The sequence below is a fragment of the Mustela nivalis genome, assembly GCF_964662115.1.
Source record: "Mustela nivalis genome assembly, chromosome: 15".
In the NCBI taxonomy this organism is placed as follows: Eukaryota; Metazoa; Chordata; class Mammalia; order Carnivora; family Mustelidae; genus Mustela; species Mustela nivalis.
This window is the reverse complement of record NC_139034.1, coordinates 34,745,336-34,763,527: the sequence shown is the minus strand read 5'-3', so window position 1 is coordinate 34,763,527 and position 18,192 is coordinate 34,745,336. Positions and strand designations below refer to the sequence as shown.

The following is an 18,192-nucleotide window of genomic DNA, read 5'->3' as shown; positions in this document are numbered from 1 at the left end:
GTGGACAGAACCCAGAGAAAACACTTTAATAGCATTGTTTGCAGAATAGAATTCATGTAACTAAATCAAAAACATTATTTTCACGGGCGCTCTACCAGGGCATAGAAATAATCTTGTTATTACAGGCTCAACTTTCTAGAGATGATTTTGTGAGAAGATTTGTGAATGATCGTTTTTGTCTCTTAAAGATACATGTTGAGTAATACACTGAGTGAACTGTACACTTCGGGGCTGCCTGAGACTCAGACTCAACAGCTCCATGATTTGTGTCTTTCTTCCCTGAGAAATGGGAACCTCTCCTATGTGTCCATGTATTGTAATGAACAAAATTCTACTTTCTGTCAAGCTGGGTAGTAGAGTTGAGGGACAGACTTCACTGCGTTAAGCTCTCTGCCTTAGTCCTCTCCCTCCTTCCTCTCCCTGGAGGCACTGAGAATTCTCGCAGAAACCCATCTACAGAACCCCTGCTCTGAATATTCTGGACTTCCAAAGAAGTTACTTGTATTGTCAGTGGCTCACAGTTCACTGGAAGAAGGTGAAAGATGATTTTGTACCTCTGTGACTATTTTGCTTCTTGAGAATTATTGGTTTATGAAATAAAGCAAGATAGTGTATATGTATGTGGGGTGGGGGGCTGTTGCTCTGTGACAAAGAAAGAGGTCCAGGATCAATGATTTTACTTGTCTGGAGCAACACTGATAGCTACTACACGCAGCCACGAGAGACCACTACAACTTCCCTGTGTCATTGCCTATCTAGATGTCATGGTAGATGTTGAATTGTGGGTAGGTGTCATTTTGCCTTTAGAAAAAAGAAAGAAAAATGCACCTAAGATATCTCTGCTGGTATTTGTTCACTCACTCATGAAATATTAATTGAGTGCTTATCAAGGGTCAGGGTAAGACAAGTGAGGCACTGGCCTGAAGCACATCATTTAAGGGGATGCCAAAAACTTTGGAACCAAGATAAATAACACTTTAATGCAATATATTTTCAAAACTCAAAAAGAATGCAAAAATCTCTGGTGAACAAAATGCCCAAATTTCCAATAGAGACAGAATTAATGATAGTGTTGGACCTTAGCAGAGCCTGAGGCAAAAGAAAAAATCTGGAAGAAAAAGGGAAACTAAAAGGAAAAATATCGATCCCATCTTTAGGAAAAATTTTGATGTTTTGTTCATGGAAAAATCATGGATTTTTATCACTAATTCTTTTTTTTTTTTTTTAATGTCACATTACAATGGTACTTATTGTGACTCAGTTTTTGGCCCCCTCTCCTAAATTTTGCATCTGACACAAGTCCCTTATCTTATACATTTCCAGTCCTGTTGGGGATATGAAGATCTTTGGTCAGTTTAAGTGGTGATAAATGCAAAAAGAAAGGTCATGGAGAAATGGCATGGGAAGTGAGAGGAAGAAGAGTTTATTTCCTCAGGGGGACAGGTGGTGGTCAGTGAAGGCTTCAGACAAGGTTGTGTTTAAACAGGACCGTACCATGCTATGGCATGGTAGGGCACTAACAGAGAGAAAATCCCAGAAACCCAATCACACTTTCAAATAAAGAAAGACGTGTTAGTAGGTCAGAATAAGGGAAAGGAGTCTCCAGGCTCTAAATGGAGAAGGTATGCCAAGTGTTGATGTAAGTGTGTATTTATACAGGGCAAGGCATGTCTGGGAGCCCTTCCTGTGGCAAAGGGGGAGACCTTGTGGGGATGGATTCATTTTACAACACCTTTATATAAACAAGACCCTTTTTTTAGCTCTGTGGATGAAGACAGAAGCCAATGTGTGGAAATGAGTGAATAAATCATGCTTGTGAATGGTGAAGGAGATGCCTGCACCTAAAAGTTGTGTTCATTCACCGAGTGATTCGTGCCTCAAGAACTGGCTTCTGTAGCAGCAAGAAGCTTCTGTTGTCAAGATCTGGTGAATGTCCGCACCAACGACAAAATTCCTGATGTGGAAAACAAACCTTTTATGAGCCACAATCACACAAACACAGAGGAGAAAGCATGAATTCAGAATCTTCTAAAAATTCATATCTAAGATGGAAGGGACTTGGCTTAAGAGTTTGATTTCAACTTCTGTAATGTATTCAGAATCCACCATCCTTTATTTACTACTAACTGCCTTCAAGTGATCAGGTTCAGAAACAGATTTCAGGAGGTTATTTTGACTCAGTTCTCTGTTTTGAATGATCTGAGTCATGTGTGAATCTATACCACCCAGCCCAGAGGGGCAGATTGCTGGCAGAGGGAAGGTGTTCTATATGCAGAGTGAAAGGGAATGTTCAGGATAAGTAGCAGAAATCACCTAATGCACAAAAAGTCCAACCTGGGCTTTTTTGAGGCAACCAGTGGTATGGTTACTGCAAACAGTTATCTGCTGAAGTAATAAATGAATAACACAAAACCCAAGGTTGTATTTTTCTAAGTCATTTCACAGTTGTGTCCTATTTAATTGGGAGGTGGAGAATTAAGCCACCTGAAAATGAAATCTATGATATCTTATGCTCCAAAGGACATCACATCCCTTTTCCAGGAAGAGCATAGTTTTTGCCTTTAACTGGATAGATTTAACACCCATGTCACAAAAGCTTTCGCCTTACCCAGAGGCTCTGTTTTCTCAGAAAACCACATGATCCAGTAGTAACCAGACCAGAAAAACAATCTACTTTAAGAATGAAATAGTTGTGGCCTAACAGGTATTAATTTACTTACTTTCAATAGTGATAGGAAACAGGTTTTCATAGACTTCAAGGACTTGAGCATTGAAGGAGAGTATGGACGTCTCTTAGTCCATGGCTTTCCCCTAACCCCACAGGAAGCCAGCTTAAAAAGAAAAAGAAAAAAAAAAAAAAGCCATGAGGTAAAAAAGGCCTCCAGGAAAAAGAAGTCTAGAAAAAGTTCATGATTTGCTTAAAGTCACACATGCATAAGGAATGGTTTGGAATACAGCTCCTGACTCAAGGTTCCTGGCTTTTCCTCTTGTGCTCACAGATGGGACACCAAATACAAACAGAGGCATTTCCCATTGCAGTGTATGCATGCCCACCTGTTCATGGTTTTGTCCTACTTGATTAAGGCCAGTGCTCCCCAACTTTTTTTCATAACAGGACACACATATGGTGTTTATGAATCACACTGGATTAACAGCCAGAGGCCCAGAGGCTTGGGTGTTTAGAGCCTGGCCCAGATACCCTGAGGGGTGAGAAGAATCCTTCTCTCCATACACTTGTGTTTAACCCATCACTGTGGGGATACGGACTGGGAAGCTCCAGGCTCTGCAGCCTACCTCACTCCTCCTCCAGAGAAACTTAAGAGAGAAAAAGATTTTGACCTGGTCATGTTCTCACTATGCCTTCAGTGCCATTTTCTACCACTTTGTCAGTAGCAAGATCTAGGCATGTGGGACAGGGCCGCATGCTTAGCAAATTCAGCAGAGCCTTATTATAGTAAGGCATGTAGCCATATTATTTCCACTCCACACAATTTTCTTAGCACCTATTTGGACAACTGCCAATTCTACAGACTGTAGTGAACATACAAATGAAGGAGGTTATGAAATAAGTGTCTGATCAATGCTGTCAAAGACAGATCAGCCAGGTGTGATCAGAGCATGGAGAGACCTCATGAAGAAGGGATATCTGGACCAGTTCTTGGAAAATTAGCAGGGTTTCAACAAGGAGAGGGAAAAAAAAATGGCTATCCAGGTGAAAGCAACAGACTGGACAGAGAATTTTACTATCAAAACGGGAAGATTCAAGTCTTGTTAAGGGAAAGATTTGCTTTGTGGTTTGCAAAGAAATAGCAGCCATAAGTAGACATATGGGACAGATGGGCTGGGCCAAGATTATGGAACGCCTAGGGCGCTACACCAGGGAGCTAGCTTTTCTCCTACATTCATTCCTAAGATATTAAACATTCATTGGATGCTAGGCACAAATGTAAGATTACAGTCCTGGAAGTAGGAGAGAGATATAAAGAAATAAAGTGTGACAGGTGACACTTTATTTATGACTGAAATCCATATTAGAAATAATATGGATTATTTCTAAGAATGGATATTCTAATATTAGAAATAATAAAATCCATATTAGAAATAATAGCTAAAAAGTAAGGGTGGTAAACTTTATATGGAGCTTAGGAACATCTGCAGGGGCAAGATAGGAGGGGGCACTGAAGTTTAAGATTTAAGATTTAAGAAACAGGACTGCTGGGCCAGCAACATGATTAGAGCTGCATTTAACAAGCTTGGCCTCACTGGGTTAGGTGGTATAATTTGGTGGGAGGAGCAACTGAAGATAAGGTTCCTGGTTGGAAGTCCATTCCATTGCATGTTCCAGGAGGGAGACAGTGAGGCTAAAGACAGCAGTGATGGAAACAAGGACATCAGAGGATTTGGCTAGTCCCAGTGTCAAATCAGATAGTGCACTGCATAGTGGCTACCTACAGCAAATCTGAGTCACGTAATCTACCTATGAGACCAGTTAGGTCCATTTCTCTATCAGCTATGCAGGAGTAACACCAAAATCTGATTTAATCAGACACTCCAGCTCACAAAACTGTCCCCATCCCTGTAATTATGCACTGTCATTTATCTACTCAACCCTACATAAATGACTCCTCTTTCTCAATACACCCCTTTCAAGCCCATCTCCTGGCATTTTAACTATGAACCTTTATCCATCCCTTCTCTCCTTATTTCCTAAGTAAATAAATCTTTCCAAAGATGATTTATGGGAAATAGGGTAGTGATCTTCAAATATTTTAAGACTGCACGATGAGGATGAGATACATTTTTTTTGTGTGTGTAAATGGAACAACAAGCCTTTCTGCCTCTGACCCCAAGGGATTTGCTGTACATCATAACAAATCCAATAAATCTCTCAGCAAGCCAATATGCACCCTCATATGATGTTATAGCTCAGAGAAGAGGGTAGATAATTTCAAGAAACTGACTTGGAGAGCTGGGGCTCAATGTAGAGGTGAAAGAAGCTTGGAGAAGCTGCTGGGAGCGTGGACCCGGGAATAACATTTTTCCTCCTCAATGAGTGAGAAGAAGGTCCATGATGACAGGTGGAGGGAAGGTGAGCATACAGGCTATACTGGAATCAGCAAGTGAGCTGCCTAAATTTATGCCTAAAATGGTACAATTTGTACATAGTAGTCACTCAATAAATATTTATGGAAGCAAATTTCAATGGGACAGATTTCAGATGAACACGGGGGAAAAACTTTCCAACAATTAGAGCTCTCCAACGATGATGACTAAAGAAAGAAACAAAAGAGTTCTTTAACCATCTTTTCCTCTCTCCCCTCCTCCTCCTCCTTCATTAGCAAGACCAACAACATCCTGATTGCAATTACCACTGGTTGGGAAAGATCATACTGGAACAATAGGGGTTACAAAGTCTCAACTGCCAAGGAAATGATAATTTTACTGGAGGATGGGGGAGGGGCTGAGGGAGGGGAGAGAGGCAAAAGACCAGAGACTTAGAGATAATGATAGAAATCACAGTGCGATACAGCAATTTCTGCTTATTTTATGACACAGGGTCCAAAGGAAGAATGATTCCATGTGATTGAGAGAATCAGGAGGGAAGTTTTTGGAGAAGGATGACTAGGACCCTGAAGGATGGGTAGCATTTTAATAAAATACTGAATGGATGAGTAAAGAGAAAGAAGACCCGAGTCATATTTCAGCAAGGGCATCAGGTACAGATGATAGAAAGTTTGCTGGCATCAAATCATAAGGCTTAACAGGGGCTCGAGTGAGATGTTCCCATTGGATCTGGCGGCTTTTTAAGTTTCTGTTACAATAAAATGATTCAAACAATATTTGGGGGAAACTCATCTGGCAGAAATGAAATGAAAAGATTGTTAGAGAGAAAAGAGAAGAGAGGCGGGGAGCCAAGTTGACAGGCAATGGCCCAGAAGTAACTCTACCTGAACCAAGAATGGAGAAGAGGGACCAGGCCTGAGAGAAGTCACTGGGCATGAATTTAGACGCCTCTAGGGAAATCAGTACTATGGATGGAAACAGAACACAGAACGGAGCATCACAGAAAAAATAAAGGATTAAAAAAGAGAGAGAGGATGGGAGAGGAACATGTGGAATTGTTCCTTGGGAGATACTTGGAAATAGGTACCCACCGTGTCTGCTTCCTTTAGATTTTAAGCACATTGGAATAGCAGCTCTTTGGTACCTTTAATAGAGTTTATTACAAATAATGGTGGAAGTGCTGAGGTTTGAATGATGTGCTATTACATGTAAATGAGTGTGGATTCAAAGTTATGGCTCTAATAAACACACAGTATTCACTTCACTTGCATTCAGATTGGTTTGGAGGAGAAAGTACTGTAGATGTAGCAAATTCATCACAGCCCCGAGGACACTCAGGGGAGCATATCATCCGCTGGAACAAAACAGGCCATTCATTTCACACATGAAAAGCAAGAGAACCACTGGCTTAAGAGATCAGATCCTGTGAATTTCTCTGAATAGTGTCGAAGATCATTGACTAACCAAGTAAGAAATAATCGGACCTAATCGGAGGCCTCCATCAGCTGTTCAGATCTATGGGCCCTTTATGTTTTGTTTGGCCATCCAGGAATTGCTTGGCCGAACTGAACTGCTTCTTGTTTACGCACCTGTACATGAATGATTCCAATCTTACAACAGCTCAGCCTGGTCTGGTATTTGATTTAATGTGGGTATGGAGCCATCTTTAATGGGGGCAGATTATAAATAACATGAGCTTGGGCTGTGGAGTCAGTCCTTGGTTTGAAGCCTGGTGTCCCCACTTACTAGCTGTGAGAAAATAAGTCTATTACCTAACCTCTCTGGGCCTCGGATTCCTCGTCTCTAAAAAGATGAGCGCACCATCCTCAGAAGATGGAAATAAGAATTGGAAGGGATGGGGGTGCCTGGGTGGCTCAGTGAGTTAAAGCCTCTGCCTTCAGCTCAGGTCATGATCTTAGGGTCCTGGGATCGAGCCCAAATCACAATCTCTGCTCAGCGGGGAGCCTGCTTCCCGCCCCTTCTCTCTCCACCTGCCTCTCTGCCTACTTGTAATATCTGTCAAATAAGTAAATAAAATCTTAAAAAAAAAAAAAGAATTGGAAGGGATGGTGGTTGCCAAGTGTCTAGCAGGGGGCTCTGACAGTAGGAGGTGCTCCCACGAAGAAGAATTCTGCTCAGTCTCCCAGCCCGCCCCCAGAGTCCAATATTAGGCTCGAAGCTACAAGGGGGATGTGAAAGCCAGCCACTGGTGAACCAGGCTTGCATTACCCTACACGGGCTTCTTGATGCCTATTAGATGTCTGCAGTGAAAAGAGCTATACATTCTAGAGCAGGTCTCAGGGGTCATCAGTGCTCTTTTGTGAACACCCCCTCACCGAGCTGCTTACCGAGAGGGAAAGGGACTTTTACTTCAGACACAGCTTTAAGGAGAAAAATTATTTTTCTTCCTGCTAATACAAATATATTTAGTGTGTGAAATGTTAGCTAAAGCTATTACTATTGTTTCAGAAAATCCAAGCAACTGCAGACCAGGAATTGAGAAATGCAGACTTTCTGCAGACATGCTGACTCAGTCACGCTGCTATTCCCATGATGCTTTCTGCTCAGAGATTAACCGTAACAGTTTCATTATATTTCAAACTTTCCCATTTGAAGTGGCGTGTGGCTAAGCTAGCGCACTTACGAGGGCTATTTCCTATTTTGATTTCCATCTCTAGTTAAATGCCATATAAGATACTGCACTATTCCCTGTGTGAACTATAATCGATAATTATGATTTGCTGTATAAATTTACAAAACAAATGACCCACAAAGGCATGGGCTTCTAAGCAGTTGTGAGACCTTAGGAAATTTACTTATCTTCCTAGGTTTCAGGTCTCCAGCTGAGAAAATAATGTACCATTGTTATGAAAATTAATTGGTGGAAGAAATGAAATATGTACCAAATTTTCTAGCATAATCTCCTTCCAAGCTTCCTGTGATAAGACAAGATAATAATAGTTCAGTTCTGGATTAATAAAGCCCTGAATGTGCCCGAACTACTCTAAGTGCTTTCTACATCCTAGTTCACTTCATATTCTCAAGGACCTTATGAGTTAGGGACTACGATTATCCCCACTGTATAGAATAAGAAACTGAGCCACAAAGAGGTTAAGAAATTTGCATAAGGTCACTTACAAATAAAGGGGTGGGGATCAAGTCCAAGTAACCTGTTCCAGAGATTGGATGCATATGTTCTATGGTGTTTGTTAAATTTGGCTTCATGACAACATTTTTGGATGATTTCATGTATCTGTGATCCCTGTATTTCTGTAAAGGAAGGCAAGAATCTCTTTCAGTACAAAGTACTAGATAGAAGTTTCAATTTTCTTTTCATCTGTGTCTCTTTTCCCAGGTAATATTGATAGACTCAAATCAAGTTAGTAAATGGCTGCCTAGACCTTACCCCTACTTTGCTAAATTCGCTCTTCCTTCAGCCAAGGCATCAGAGAAAAACAAAATCTGTCTTTTGCGTCTCAAATGAATTGCTTTTCATTCCCACCTGGGGGAACTTGCATACCTTCTGCATTCTGGATTCTGGATGTATAAGGAAAGTGTGCATTTTGATATTGGTATCAATAGTTCCATTGATATATTGACTCTGTGTGTATCATCTTATTTCCACTCTGTACTTTCTCTAACATGGGGATCTGGACGTAGAAAATCCAGAAGGAGCCCTTGATTTTCACAAATATGCACATGTACACGCACACCATCTTTATATCTACTTTATTGTAATTTATATGTACTTTATGCCCTTTACTTAGATAATGCTTACATCATACTGATGCAAACAAATAAAATAATTAAAAGTGATATGATATAAACATTCTTTCCATCAACTGAGTCCTAGTACATGGGAGTTCAACACTCTCCCTCCTTCTACCCCGACCCTCACTAGCAAAAAAGGACTACACTTTCATTGTTTTACCTAGAGCAATTCAGTCCTCCCTTTGTTCTATTTTTTTTCTTTCCATAATTTTTCTGGGGCCCAGGCTTCCTGCTCATCTCTTCACATCAGGCTGGCTCATCAAGATAAGAGAAATTTTGAAGCCAGCCTCGGAGATAGTCCATTTTCACCCTATTCTGTTACATTAAGCTTGTCCACTATCCAAGGAGGGAGTGAATGCATCTCTGAGGACAACCGGCCTTGGCAATTAGGCGGCAAGTACTAACAATCCACCTTCAACCTCCTTCTTAACCACTCCAGGCAGCTGTCTCTTGCCCTACATGAGGAAACCCCGAGGGCAGGATTCACCCAGCCACCTAATAGTCCATCCCAGAGATTTCCTGCTTCTTGGCAGAAAAGCTGCTTCTAATTGCTCTGCCTCCTGAGGCTTTGACTGGAGGAAAAGAGATAGGATGCGAGACAGGAGAGGCACACCGTGGAGGGTTCTCAGCACCTTGGGGTGGGAAAGGAAGGGTGCTAATGGAGGACAAATGTGCAGAGTTGAGGGAGCACCTCTGGAGGCAAATCAGAGAAGGATCATGCCAGAGAGAGACCTGGAAGCTTCTCTTGGCTGTGTGCCCTACAAGAATAACTTTAGAGATTGAGAATCAGATTTGGGTCTCCTGGATGATCACCCCTATTTTATCCTTTGCTAACCTGCAGGGAGCTGACATTTTTTTCTCTCCTCTCTTCTCTTTCTGTTACCTCATGGTCAGCAATTCCAATTAAAATTTATTTAACACCAACCATGGGGGCGATGTCTGCAGAAGAGATTAAGAGGAAAAGCTAGACCCTACCCTGGAAAACCGCGGTGTTCCTCAGAGAAGCCTGCTGGTTCTTCGGGAGCCTCTGTGCCTGGCCACCTGAAAACAAATGCGGAGCCCCTGCAGCTCAGGTTCAGCCCCAACTACCTTTAAACCAGGCTAATAAGGAGCACAAAAGGAATTAGTGAAATTCCCAATTCTGCCAGTTCTGTGGACTTTGGCGCACAATGGAAGTGTCTTGGTAAAAGTTAGAAATGCCTCAAGGAGGTGTACACTTGCTAAATGGAAAGCCAGTCAGCCCCGTGAACGCTGCCAACCCCTGAGAATGCCGAGAGTCCGGGGTGGGGGGGCCGGGGGACGGTGCTTGGCTCCGCCGAAGTCTTCCAGCCACACCAGCCTCTGTGCCATCAGCCATTTTCTCCTCATGGAAACCATTTTGCCATCAAAGAAAAAAACTACATTTTCCCCTTATTTAATGATGTGGACTTCTGCTAAATTAAATGTGCTAAGAGGCGGACAGCCAACATCTATAAAGGAGAAATCTCAGACTCCTGTTTTCTGCTGATCTGTGCTTCCTTGAAAACAGACACCGGGTGATGGAAAATGTGGTAAAAGTTTTAACGTTCCTGCTAAAAGGAAAAACACCTTTTCTTTCCTTTATGTTGGCCAGCCACACCTGGCAAGGCAAAGACCAGCTGAGTGAAAAGTCATTTGTGCAAAACCCAGCTGAGCTGTCAGTTGAGCTCAGCAATCAGTGACTTGGACACAAACAAACAGAAATCTGGAGAAGGAACCAGAAGTTTAAGGGACAGTGCATTTCTTGGGTTAGAATAAGTATAGATATTCAGCTTTTTTTTTTTTTTTTTGAATTGGCAAGAAGTCATTCACCCTCAAAGGAATATTCTCAAGAGAATATCCCAAGTTAAAACAAACCCCAAGTACACAAGTTTATTTTATATGACATTAATGCCTGGCACACAATGTGAGAAAAATAAAAATAGTGAAATCCATTCTTCATAAAGCATAACATATTTGCTCTAAAATTCTCAATGTGATACCAATCTTACGTGAAGCTGAGTAGGGGAGGAGACAGGAGATGGAGACAGCTAGTGATTCCTGGAAGTCTTGTCTCTAACTGGGCCAGAAAGGAATTTCTATCTCCTTTGCTTGATCCTGGGATATGTGTCCTTAGGTGGGAAAAGAAGTCTGGTTGTGGAGAAAGGAAGGAATTCTCTTAGCTTTTCCACATGGCTTTACTCAAATACTGTTTAACTTTTTTTTTTTTAAGATTTTATTTATTTATTTGACAGAGAGATAGAGAGAGCACAAGTTTGGGTGGGGGCAGGCAGAGGCAGAGGAAGAAGCAGACTCCATGCTGAGCAGAAAGCCCCATGCGGGGGCTCGATCCCGGATCCCAGGGATCACGACATGAGCAGAAGGCAGACGCTTAACTGACTGAGCCACCCAGGCGCCCTTAAACACGGTTTAACTTTTTTGGGAACAAGAAATGTAGATGCTTTCTTATAGACCTTAATTGTCACATGTCTTGAATTGAGGTGAAGAAAGTAGAGATGTTTCTACCTGTTCTCAGATGAGTGCAGTGGGACAGTAGAGTCACTACCACACCTCCCTGTCCTAACACCCAGGCCAGCTTGAGATGTATTGGAGTCTGTACATAGCATTAATGAAGGCTGCAAAAGCTTTCTCTAACGTTACATTCCTTAGTCAACTTCTGGGCCCCTTTAAACTGCGAACAAGACGACCCTTGTTCCGAAAATCTATCGCCTCTTGCCAACACACACACATATACAAAAACACGACTGTTGGGCAAATAAATCTTTCCAGAGAAAATAGATTCCTTTCCAATTCAGTCAACTGTACTGAGCTGGAAAGGGAGAAATGTTATTTTTCCAGGATGAAGGGAAAACAAGATCTCTCCTGTTTACCCTGTCTAGCCCATTTCAAAAGAAGGTCAGTTTAATGCCTTCATTAAAAAAAAAAAAGTTCTCAAGTGTTGTTTATCAGAAGACACTTGGTTCCTTTCAGGCTGGGAATCACACATTGGAGCTCTGTGCTTTTTCTCTTTGAGCTAAGATATCCATAGCAGGGCTGCCTTCCCCGCTGCTCTGGAGATGTCAAGTGTTGGGAGTGGGAGAAGCAGAGGGTGGGGACAGAGTCTGGTGATGTGGGATTCTTTGCATTGGCCAGCATCTCTATGGCCAGGCTGTGAACCACCCATGTCACTGAGCATGAAATAATGAGCTTACGAATTGATCTCTACCTCATTCATGGCTACACACATATTCTGTGCTTGCTTTTACTTATATTCTCCATAATCTGTGGACCTGAATTATCCCCTAGGAGAGTGAGAAAACAGAGTAATGAAGTACCTAGCTGAGGAGCATGGAGAGAATTTAAATCGGACACAATGCTAATGTGTCCCCAGATGTGTTCTTCAGAGCTTCCTGGAGTAAGTCTCAAGAAAGTGCCAACCATGTCTACATTAACTTGAGACTGAAGATTCCAGCTTTTCAGGCACTAAATGTGAAAATAAGTATAAGCACACCTGGGTAGCTCAGTGCGTTAAGTATCCAACTCTTGATCTAACCTCGGATCTTAATCTCAGGGTGGTGAGGTCAAGCCCTGTGTTGGGCTCCACCTTGGATGTGGATCCCACTTAAAAAGAGAGAGAGAGAGAGAGAGACAAAATAGGTCTAACATGTAGCATATTGTTTTAGTAAAAGTTCGGTGAATCAAGTTAAATGCATTTTTTAAGATAATAAATCTGGAAAACTAAACTTAAAAAGAATGTTCCCACAGCATGGATGAACCCTGAGGACATAAGGCTAAATGAAATAAGCTATTCAGAAGACAAATACTGTTTGATTCCATTTATATGAGGTGTCTAGAACAGTAAACTCCTAGAAACAGAAAGCAGAGTGGTGGCTGTCAGGACTGGGGTGTGGGGAGGAAGGGAGTTGTTGTTTATTGTGGACAGAATTTCAGATTTACAACATGAAAACATGCCATAGATTTGTTTCATAATAATGTGGATATACTTAATACTACTGAACTTAATACGCTTCAAAGTGGTTAAGATGGAAAATTTCATGTTATGTGTTTTTGCCACAAGTTAAAAAAATTATCTACATATTCTCTACATAATTACTTCAAAAACAAGAGAATAATAGACTTAACATGGATCTGAGAGAAGTCATCCGGTCACCCTCCCACCCCAAACAGGATATTCCATTAGACGTTGCAGAAAAAGATGATAATTTCATACATTTTCATTTGTTTTGAGTGTTGGTAATACTTGTCTTATCCAGTTTGTGGTTACCATAAGCTTATATAATATGTATTTATTTCTTCTCCGTCTCATTCCAAGCTAATTCCAAACAGAACAAATGATCTGCTTGATTGCAATGGAACGTGAGTAAGCCCCAAATGGGAAAATTTGCTTCCCTCCTTCCCATTTGTTTCATGGCTACTGCGGTTTGGATCTTCCCAGGTCTGGGAGGGAGTAAGATCTGTTTTAGAATTCAGATTCTGAACCTTGAGGAGAAGAGTCACAAAACCTGCAGCCCCTCAAAGTGCAGCCAAAACTGCTCTGTTGGCTTGTTCAAGGGATCCTTCTGAGGCCCCATTCAGCCTGGCTCCAGACACTGGAGGGAAAGGAGGGAGAATTCGTGGCGACCTCTTGCCAGAAGTACTAACTGCCTCATGATTGTTCCAAAGAATCTCCATTTCTAATGACTGAGGTGGGGAAAAAAATGCCAATCTGCTTGTTAGACAAATTCTTACTGTCTGAGAATGATACAGAGGAACTTATTGATTTTTTAAAGACAGCATCCAAAGAACGCAGGATTTAAAGCATAGTATTGAGACCTATTTAATGTAGTAGCCACTAAGTCACATGTAATTTTTATGCACTTGAGATGTGGCCCATGCAAATTGAAGTAGGTTTCATGAATAAAATACACACCAGGTTTTGAAAATGATACAAAAATAAAAGTGTAAAATATCTTAATAATTTTCATATGGGTCACGTGTTGAACTTCTTTCTATTTTGTATATTTTGGGTTAAAGCAGATTACCAAAACCAATTCAGCTTGTTTCTGTTTCTTTTCTTAATATGGCTACTAAAAATTTTAAACGACATATGTGGCTTGCATTACATTCTTATTAGACAGTGGTGATGTAGGCTATTGTGTGAATTTAGGACTAATAAGATAATTGAGGGACACCCACGTGGCTCAGTTGGTTAAGCATCCGACTCTTGATCCCAGCTCAGGTCTTGATCTCAGAGCTGTGAGTTCAAGCCCCACACTGGGCTCCCTGCTGGGCATGGAGCCTACTGAAAAACAAAAAATAATTAATAAGATAATTAAAGATAAGGGTCTATAATAGTATGACAAAATAATAATAATAGCCTTCATGAGACATATCTACTCTGCGTCTGATACTTGAACTATATGGTTTTATTTAACCCTAATAAGATTACAAAAGGTAATTTTTATTAGTTCCATTTATTGAAAGGCTAAGTATCTTCCCCAAAAGTGCATGGTTAGCTAGTGGTAGAGCTGGTATTTGAATTTAGGTTTTCTGGCACCAAAACACATGAGCTTTCCCCTCTGAAATGATGTTTCTTAAGTGTTCTTGTATATATATATATATATATATATCTTTTTTTAATTAATTTATTTATTTTCAGCATAGCAGTATTCATTATTTTTTTCACCACACTCAGTGCTCCATGCAATCCGTGCCCTCTATAATACCCACCACCTGGTACCCCAACCTCCCACCCCCTCGCCACTTCAAACCCTTCAGATTGTTTTTCAGAGTCCATAGTCTCTCATGGTTCACCTCCCCTTCCAATTTACCCCAACTCCCTTCTCCTCTCTAACACCCCTTGTCCTCCATGATATTTGTTATGCTCCACAAATAAGTGAAACCATATGATAATTGACTCTCTCTGCTTGACTTATTTCACTCAGCATAATCTCTTCCAGTCCCGTCCATGTTGCTACAAAAGTTGGGATGTTCATCCTTTCTGATGGAGACATAAGTGTTCTTTACCTCACTTTAAAGGGTATGCCCAAGAAGGGCACCTGGGTGTTGCAGTTTGTTGGGCATCTGACTCCTGATTTTGGCTCAGTCCTGACTCAGGGTCATGAGTTTGAGCCTGGTGTCAGTCTCCATGCTGGGCCTAGAGTTTGCTTGAGATTATTTTCTTCTCCCTCTGCCCCTCCCCCCACACACTCTCTCTTCCTCTCTCTAAAATAACATAAATAAAATCTTTAAAAAAATAAATAAGTAAAAAATATGTTCAAGAACATTGACATTTGGCAACTTGGAAAAAATAGGCATATTTTCCTGCTCAGTTCCAAACAACAACTTCAAAGTTTTGATGACCTGAAAATCAGGTATTATCTATTCATTCTTTTGTTATTGACAAGGGGTGATTAGAAATATTGGTCCTTAAACTATAAAAACTAATAAAATTTAAGTTTGAAAAAATTACAAAATAAGATTCTATCTTCCCTAAATATAGAAGAAAAAGGAAATTTATTTGATGGGGAAGAAGTTAATATTGATTGAGTGTCCACTATTCCCATCAGGTGTCCCATAAATTCATAATTCTTAACAGATCCAGATTGGAAGACATCATCTTTATCCCCACACCAGCTTCTCCTCCTTCTTCTTTCTCTCTCTTGGGTGCTATCACCTGAACCTTGTTGTTTACTCTCATTTCCTTACCTCCCCCCTTTTCAGTCTTCCTGGTTATGCTACACGGGCATTCTTACTTTGCCTCAATAGTACAAGTTGTGCTTCCCAATGGTTGTGCTGGTCCTTACTTAAGTAACCAGCAGGACGTCAGCCCATATCCAGCCCACACAGAGTGAAATTCAGTTTTTGAAATTTTTGCAAACGGGTATAAAATTATAGTTCTTCGTTATGTCAGTTTGCTGAGTTACTCATGATGAGTTAGCTTTCTGAATGTGTTGTTCTGAATCTGTTGCCTGTTAATAAACTTTGCCCATTTTTCTATTGAAGTCACTGTCCTTTTTTTTGCTGATTGATTTAATTTTATTTCTTATTTATCTTATTTTATATTCTAGATAAGAACCTCTTATTCAGTTGAAACATTGTGAAGGCTCTTCTCCCATTTTGAAGTCTGTTTCTAATATTCCTGTTTCTAACAGGAATCCTTAACTTTGATGTATTCTCTAATCAATTTTATCCTTTATGTTTTTTGGAAGTTTTTGTTTGAAAAGTCCTCTATTGTCTCAACATCAGACATATTTTTAAATAAATTTATCATGTATCTCAAAGATTGAACCGGAATTTTGGTGCAATTACATGTACTTGCTAGGTAATGTGGGGAAAGTTGATATCTTTAAATTTTAAGCCTTCTGAGTTAAGAACAAAGAATGTGCCTCGTTTACTTGGGTTTTTCTACGTCCTGTATAGAGCGTTTAAGTTTTCTCAAGGAGGCTGTATGTATTCTTGGCTAATTACCCAAGATTTTTCAGTTATTGCTATGTGAATAGTATCTTCCTTTTTAAATTTTTTTTTAAATAACATTTTCTAGTTGTTTGCTGTTGAAATGCTCTCATAATTTGATCATGTACCTATCAAGTTCTTACTGTTTACTTGATGCTATTGGTTATTCTGAGTAGGTAAGAATGTCACATGCAAAAAACTGATAGTTGCCTTTCTTTCTTTCTAATTCTTTCTTTCTTTCTTTCTTTCTTTCTTTCTTTCTTTCTTTCTTTCTTTCTTTCTTTCCTTCCTTCCTTCAGTGTTTGGCAGGGCTTCTAATATTATACTGTTGGTTGCAATATGTATTGGTTTCTGACAATATTTCTCTTGTTCCAGTCTTAGCAGGAATGCCCTTAAAATTTTTCCATTAAGTAAAAATGGTTTTGGAATATAACCATCATCCATTTAAGGGAATTAAAGAAATCATTTTCTACTCTTAGTTTGCTAAGAGTTTTTATCATAAATAAGTAAAGACTTTGTCGAATGCTTTTTCTGTATCAACTGAAATTATCATGAGTCTTAAAATTTTAATCTATTAATTTTCTGTATTGTGTTGGCAGAATCCCTGATGATGAACCATTAATTAGACAAGCTGTATTATTTTAAAACATACCTTTGGGATCAATTAGCTAATACTTGAGAAGATTTTTCATCTACTTGCATAAGAGAAAGGGGCATAGTTTTCTTTCCTTTTATACTGAGTTCATCTCATCAATACCAATTTTATGAAATAAGCTTGCAGCTTTTGGTTTTTGTCTCTGCTGGAATAACTTAAAATACAGATAAAAATTTATTGTTCCTCAAGATTTTGATACAACTCACCCGAAAAACCATTTGGGCATACACTTTTTTGAGAGGGGGAGTTGTCAATTGTAATTTAATTTCTTTAAAACTTGTTGGTCTCAACTATCATATGATCTCCCTGATATGAGGAAGTGGAGATGCAACATGGGGGGTTTGGGGGTAGGAAAAGAATAAATGAAATAAGATGGGATCAGGAGGGAGACAAACCATAAGTGACTCTTAATCTCACAAAACAAACTGAGGGTTGCTGGGGGGGGGGGGGTTGGGACAGGGGGGACATTGGGGAGGGTATGTGCTATGGTGAGTGCTGTGAAGTGTGTAAACATGGCGATTCACAGACCTGTACCCCTGGGGATAAAAATACATTATATGTTTATTTAAAAATTTTTAAAAATTAAAAAAAACTTGTTGGTTTCTTCCAGTTTCCTATTTCTTATGTCAGTTTTGGCATTGAATATTTTTTCCATTTTGTCTCCGTTTTCAAATTTTTTTAAAAGATTTTATTTATGTATTCGACAGAGAGATATCACAAGTAGGTAGAGAGGCAGGAAGAGAAAGAAGGGGAAGCAGGCTACCCGCTGTGCCCACAGTCCGATGCAGGGCTCAATCCCAGGGTCCTGGGATCATGACCTGAGCCGAAGGCAGAGGCTTAACCCATTGAGCCACCTAGGTGCCCCTTCAAGTTTTTAGTTCATAAAACCATTAGTGTTTTAGTTTTTTTTCTTTTTTTTTGCAAATGTTAGCTACTCCTATAGATTTCAAACAATATAGAAAAGTTGAAAGAAGAAACTGAAAAACCCACTTCAAATCTTATGTCCCAGAAGTAATTATAATGTAAACATCTCAGAGTATATAGTTACAACTTTTAAGGCAGACGTTTTTCTGTATGTACAGTTATAATACCATCATTAATAATAATAGCAAACATACATAGTTCTTGATATTATTACAACAGATACAGTTAGAAGAATCACATACATGTAAAGACAGAAGAGTGGATGCCTGAACAGGTAAATGATGAGTAGATAAATAGATACCCCTGCATATATTTCTGTTATAATC

At 40.0% G+C, this 18,192-nt stretch overlaps 1 protein-coding gene across 1 annotated transcript in view; it reads right to left on the bottom strand.

The window, feature by feature from the left end:
- Nucleotides 1–201: 201 nt before the first annotated feature.
- LOC309848690 (uncharacterized protein) overlaps nucleotides 202–18,192 on the bottom strand; it is a 43,307-nt gene continuing 25,316 nt past the window's right edge. The window contains exons 4-5 of the mRNA XM_082700655.1: nucleotides 2,721–2,831; nucleotides 202–1,954 (exon numbers count right to left, since the gene is read on the bottom strand). Coding sequence (XP_082556781.1) covers nucleotides 1,859–1,954; nucleotides 2,721–2,831 — 207 coding nt within the window. The 3' untranslated portion in view covers nucleotides 202–1,858. The remainder of the gene's footprint in view (nucleotides 1,955–2,720; nucleotides 2,832–18,192) is intronic.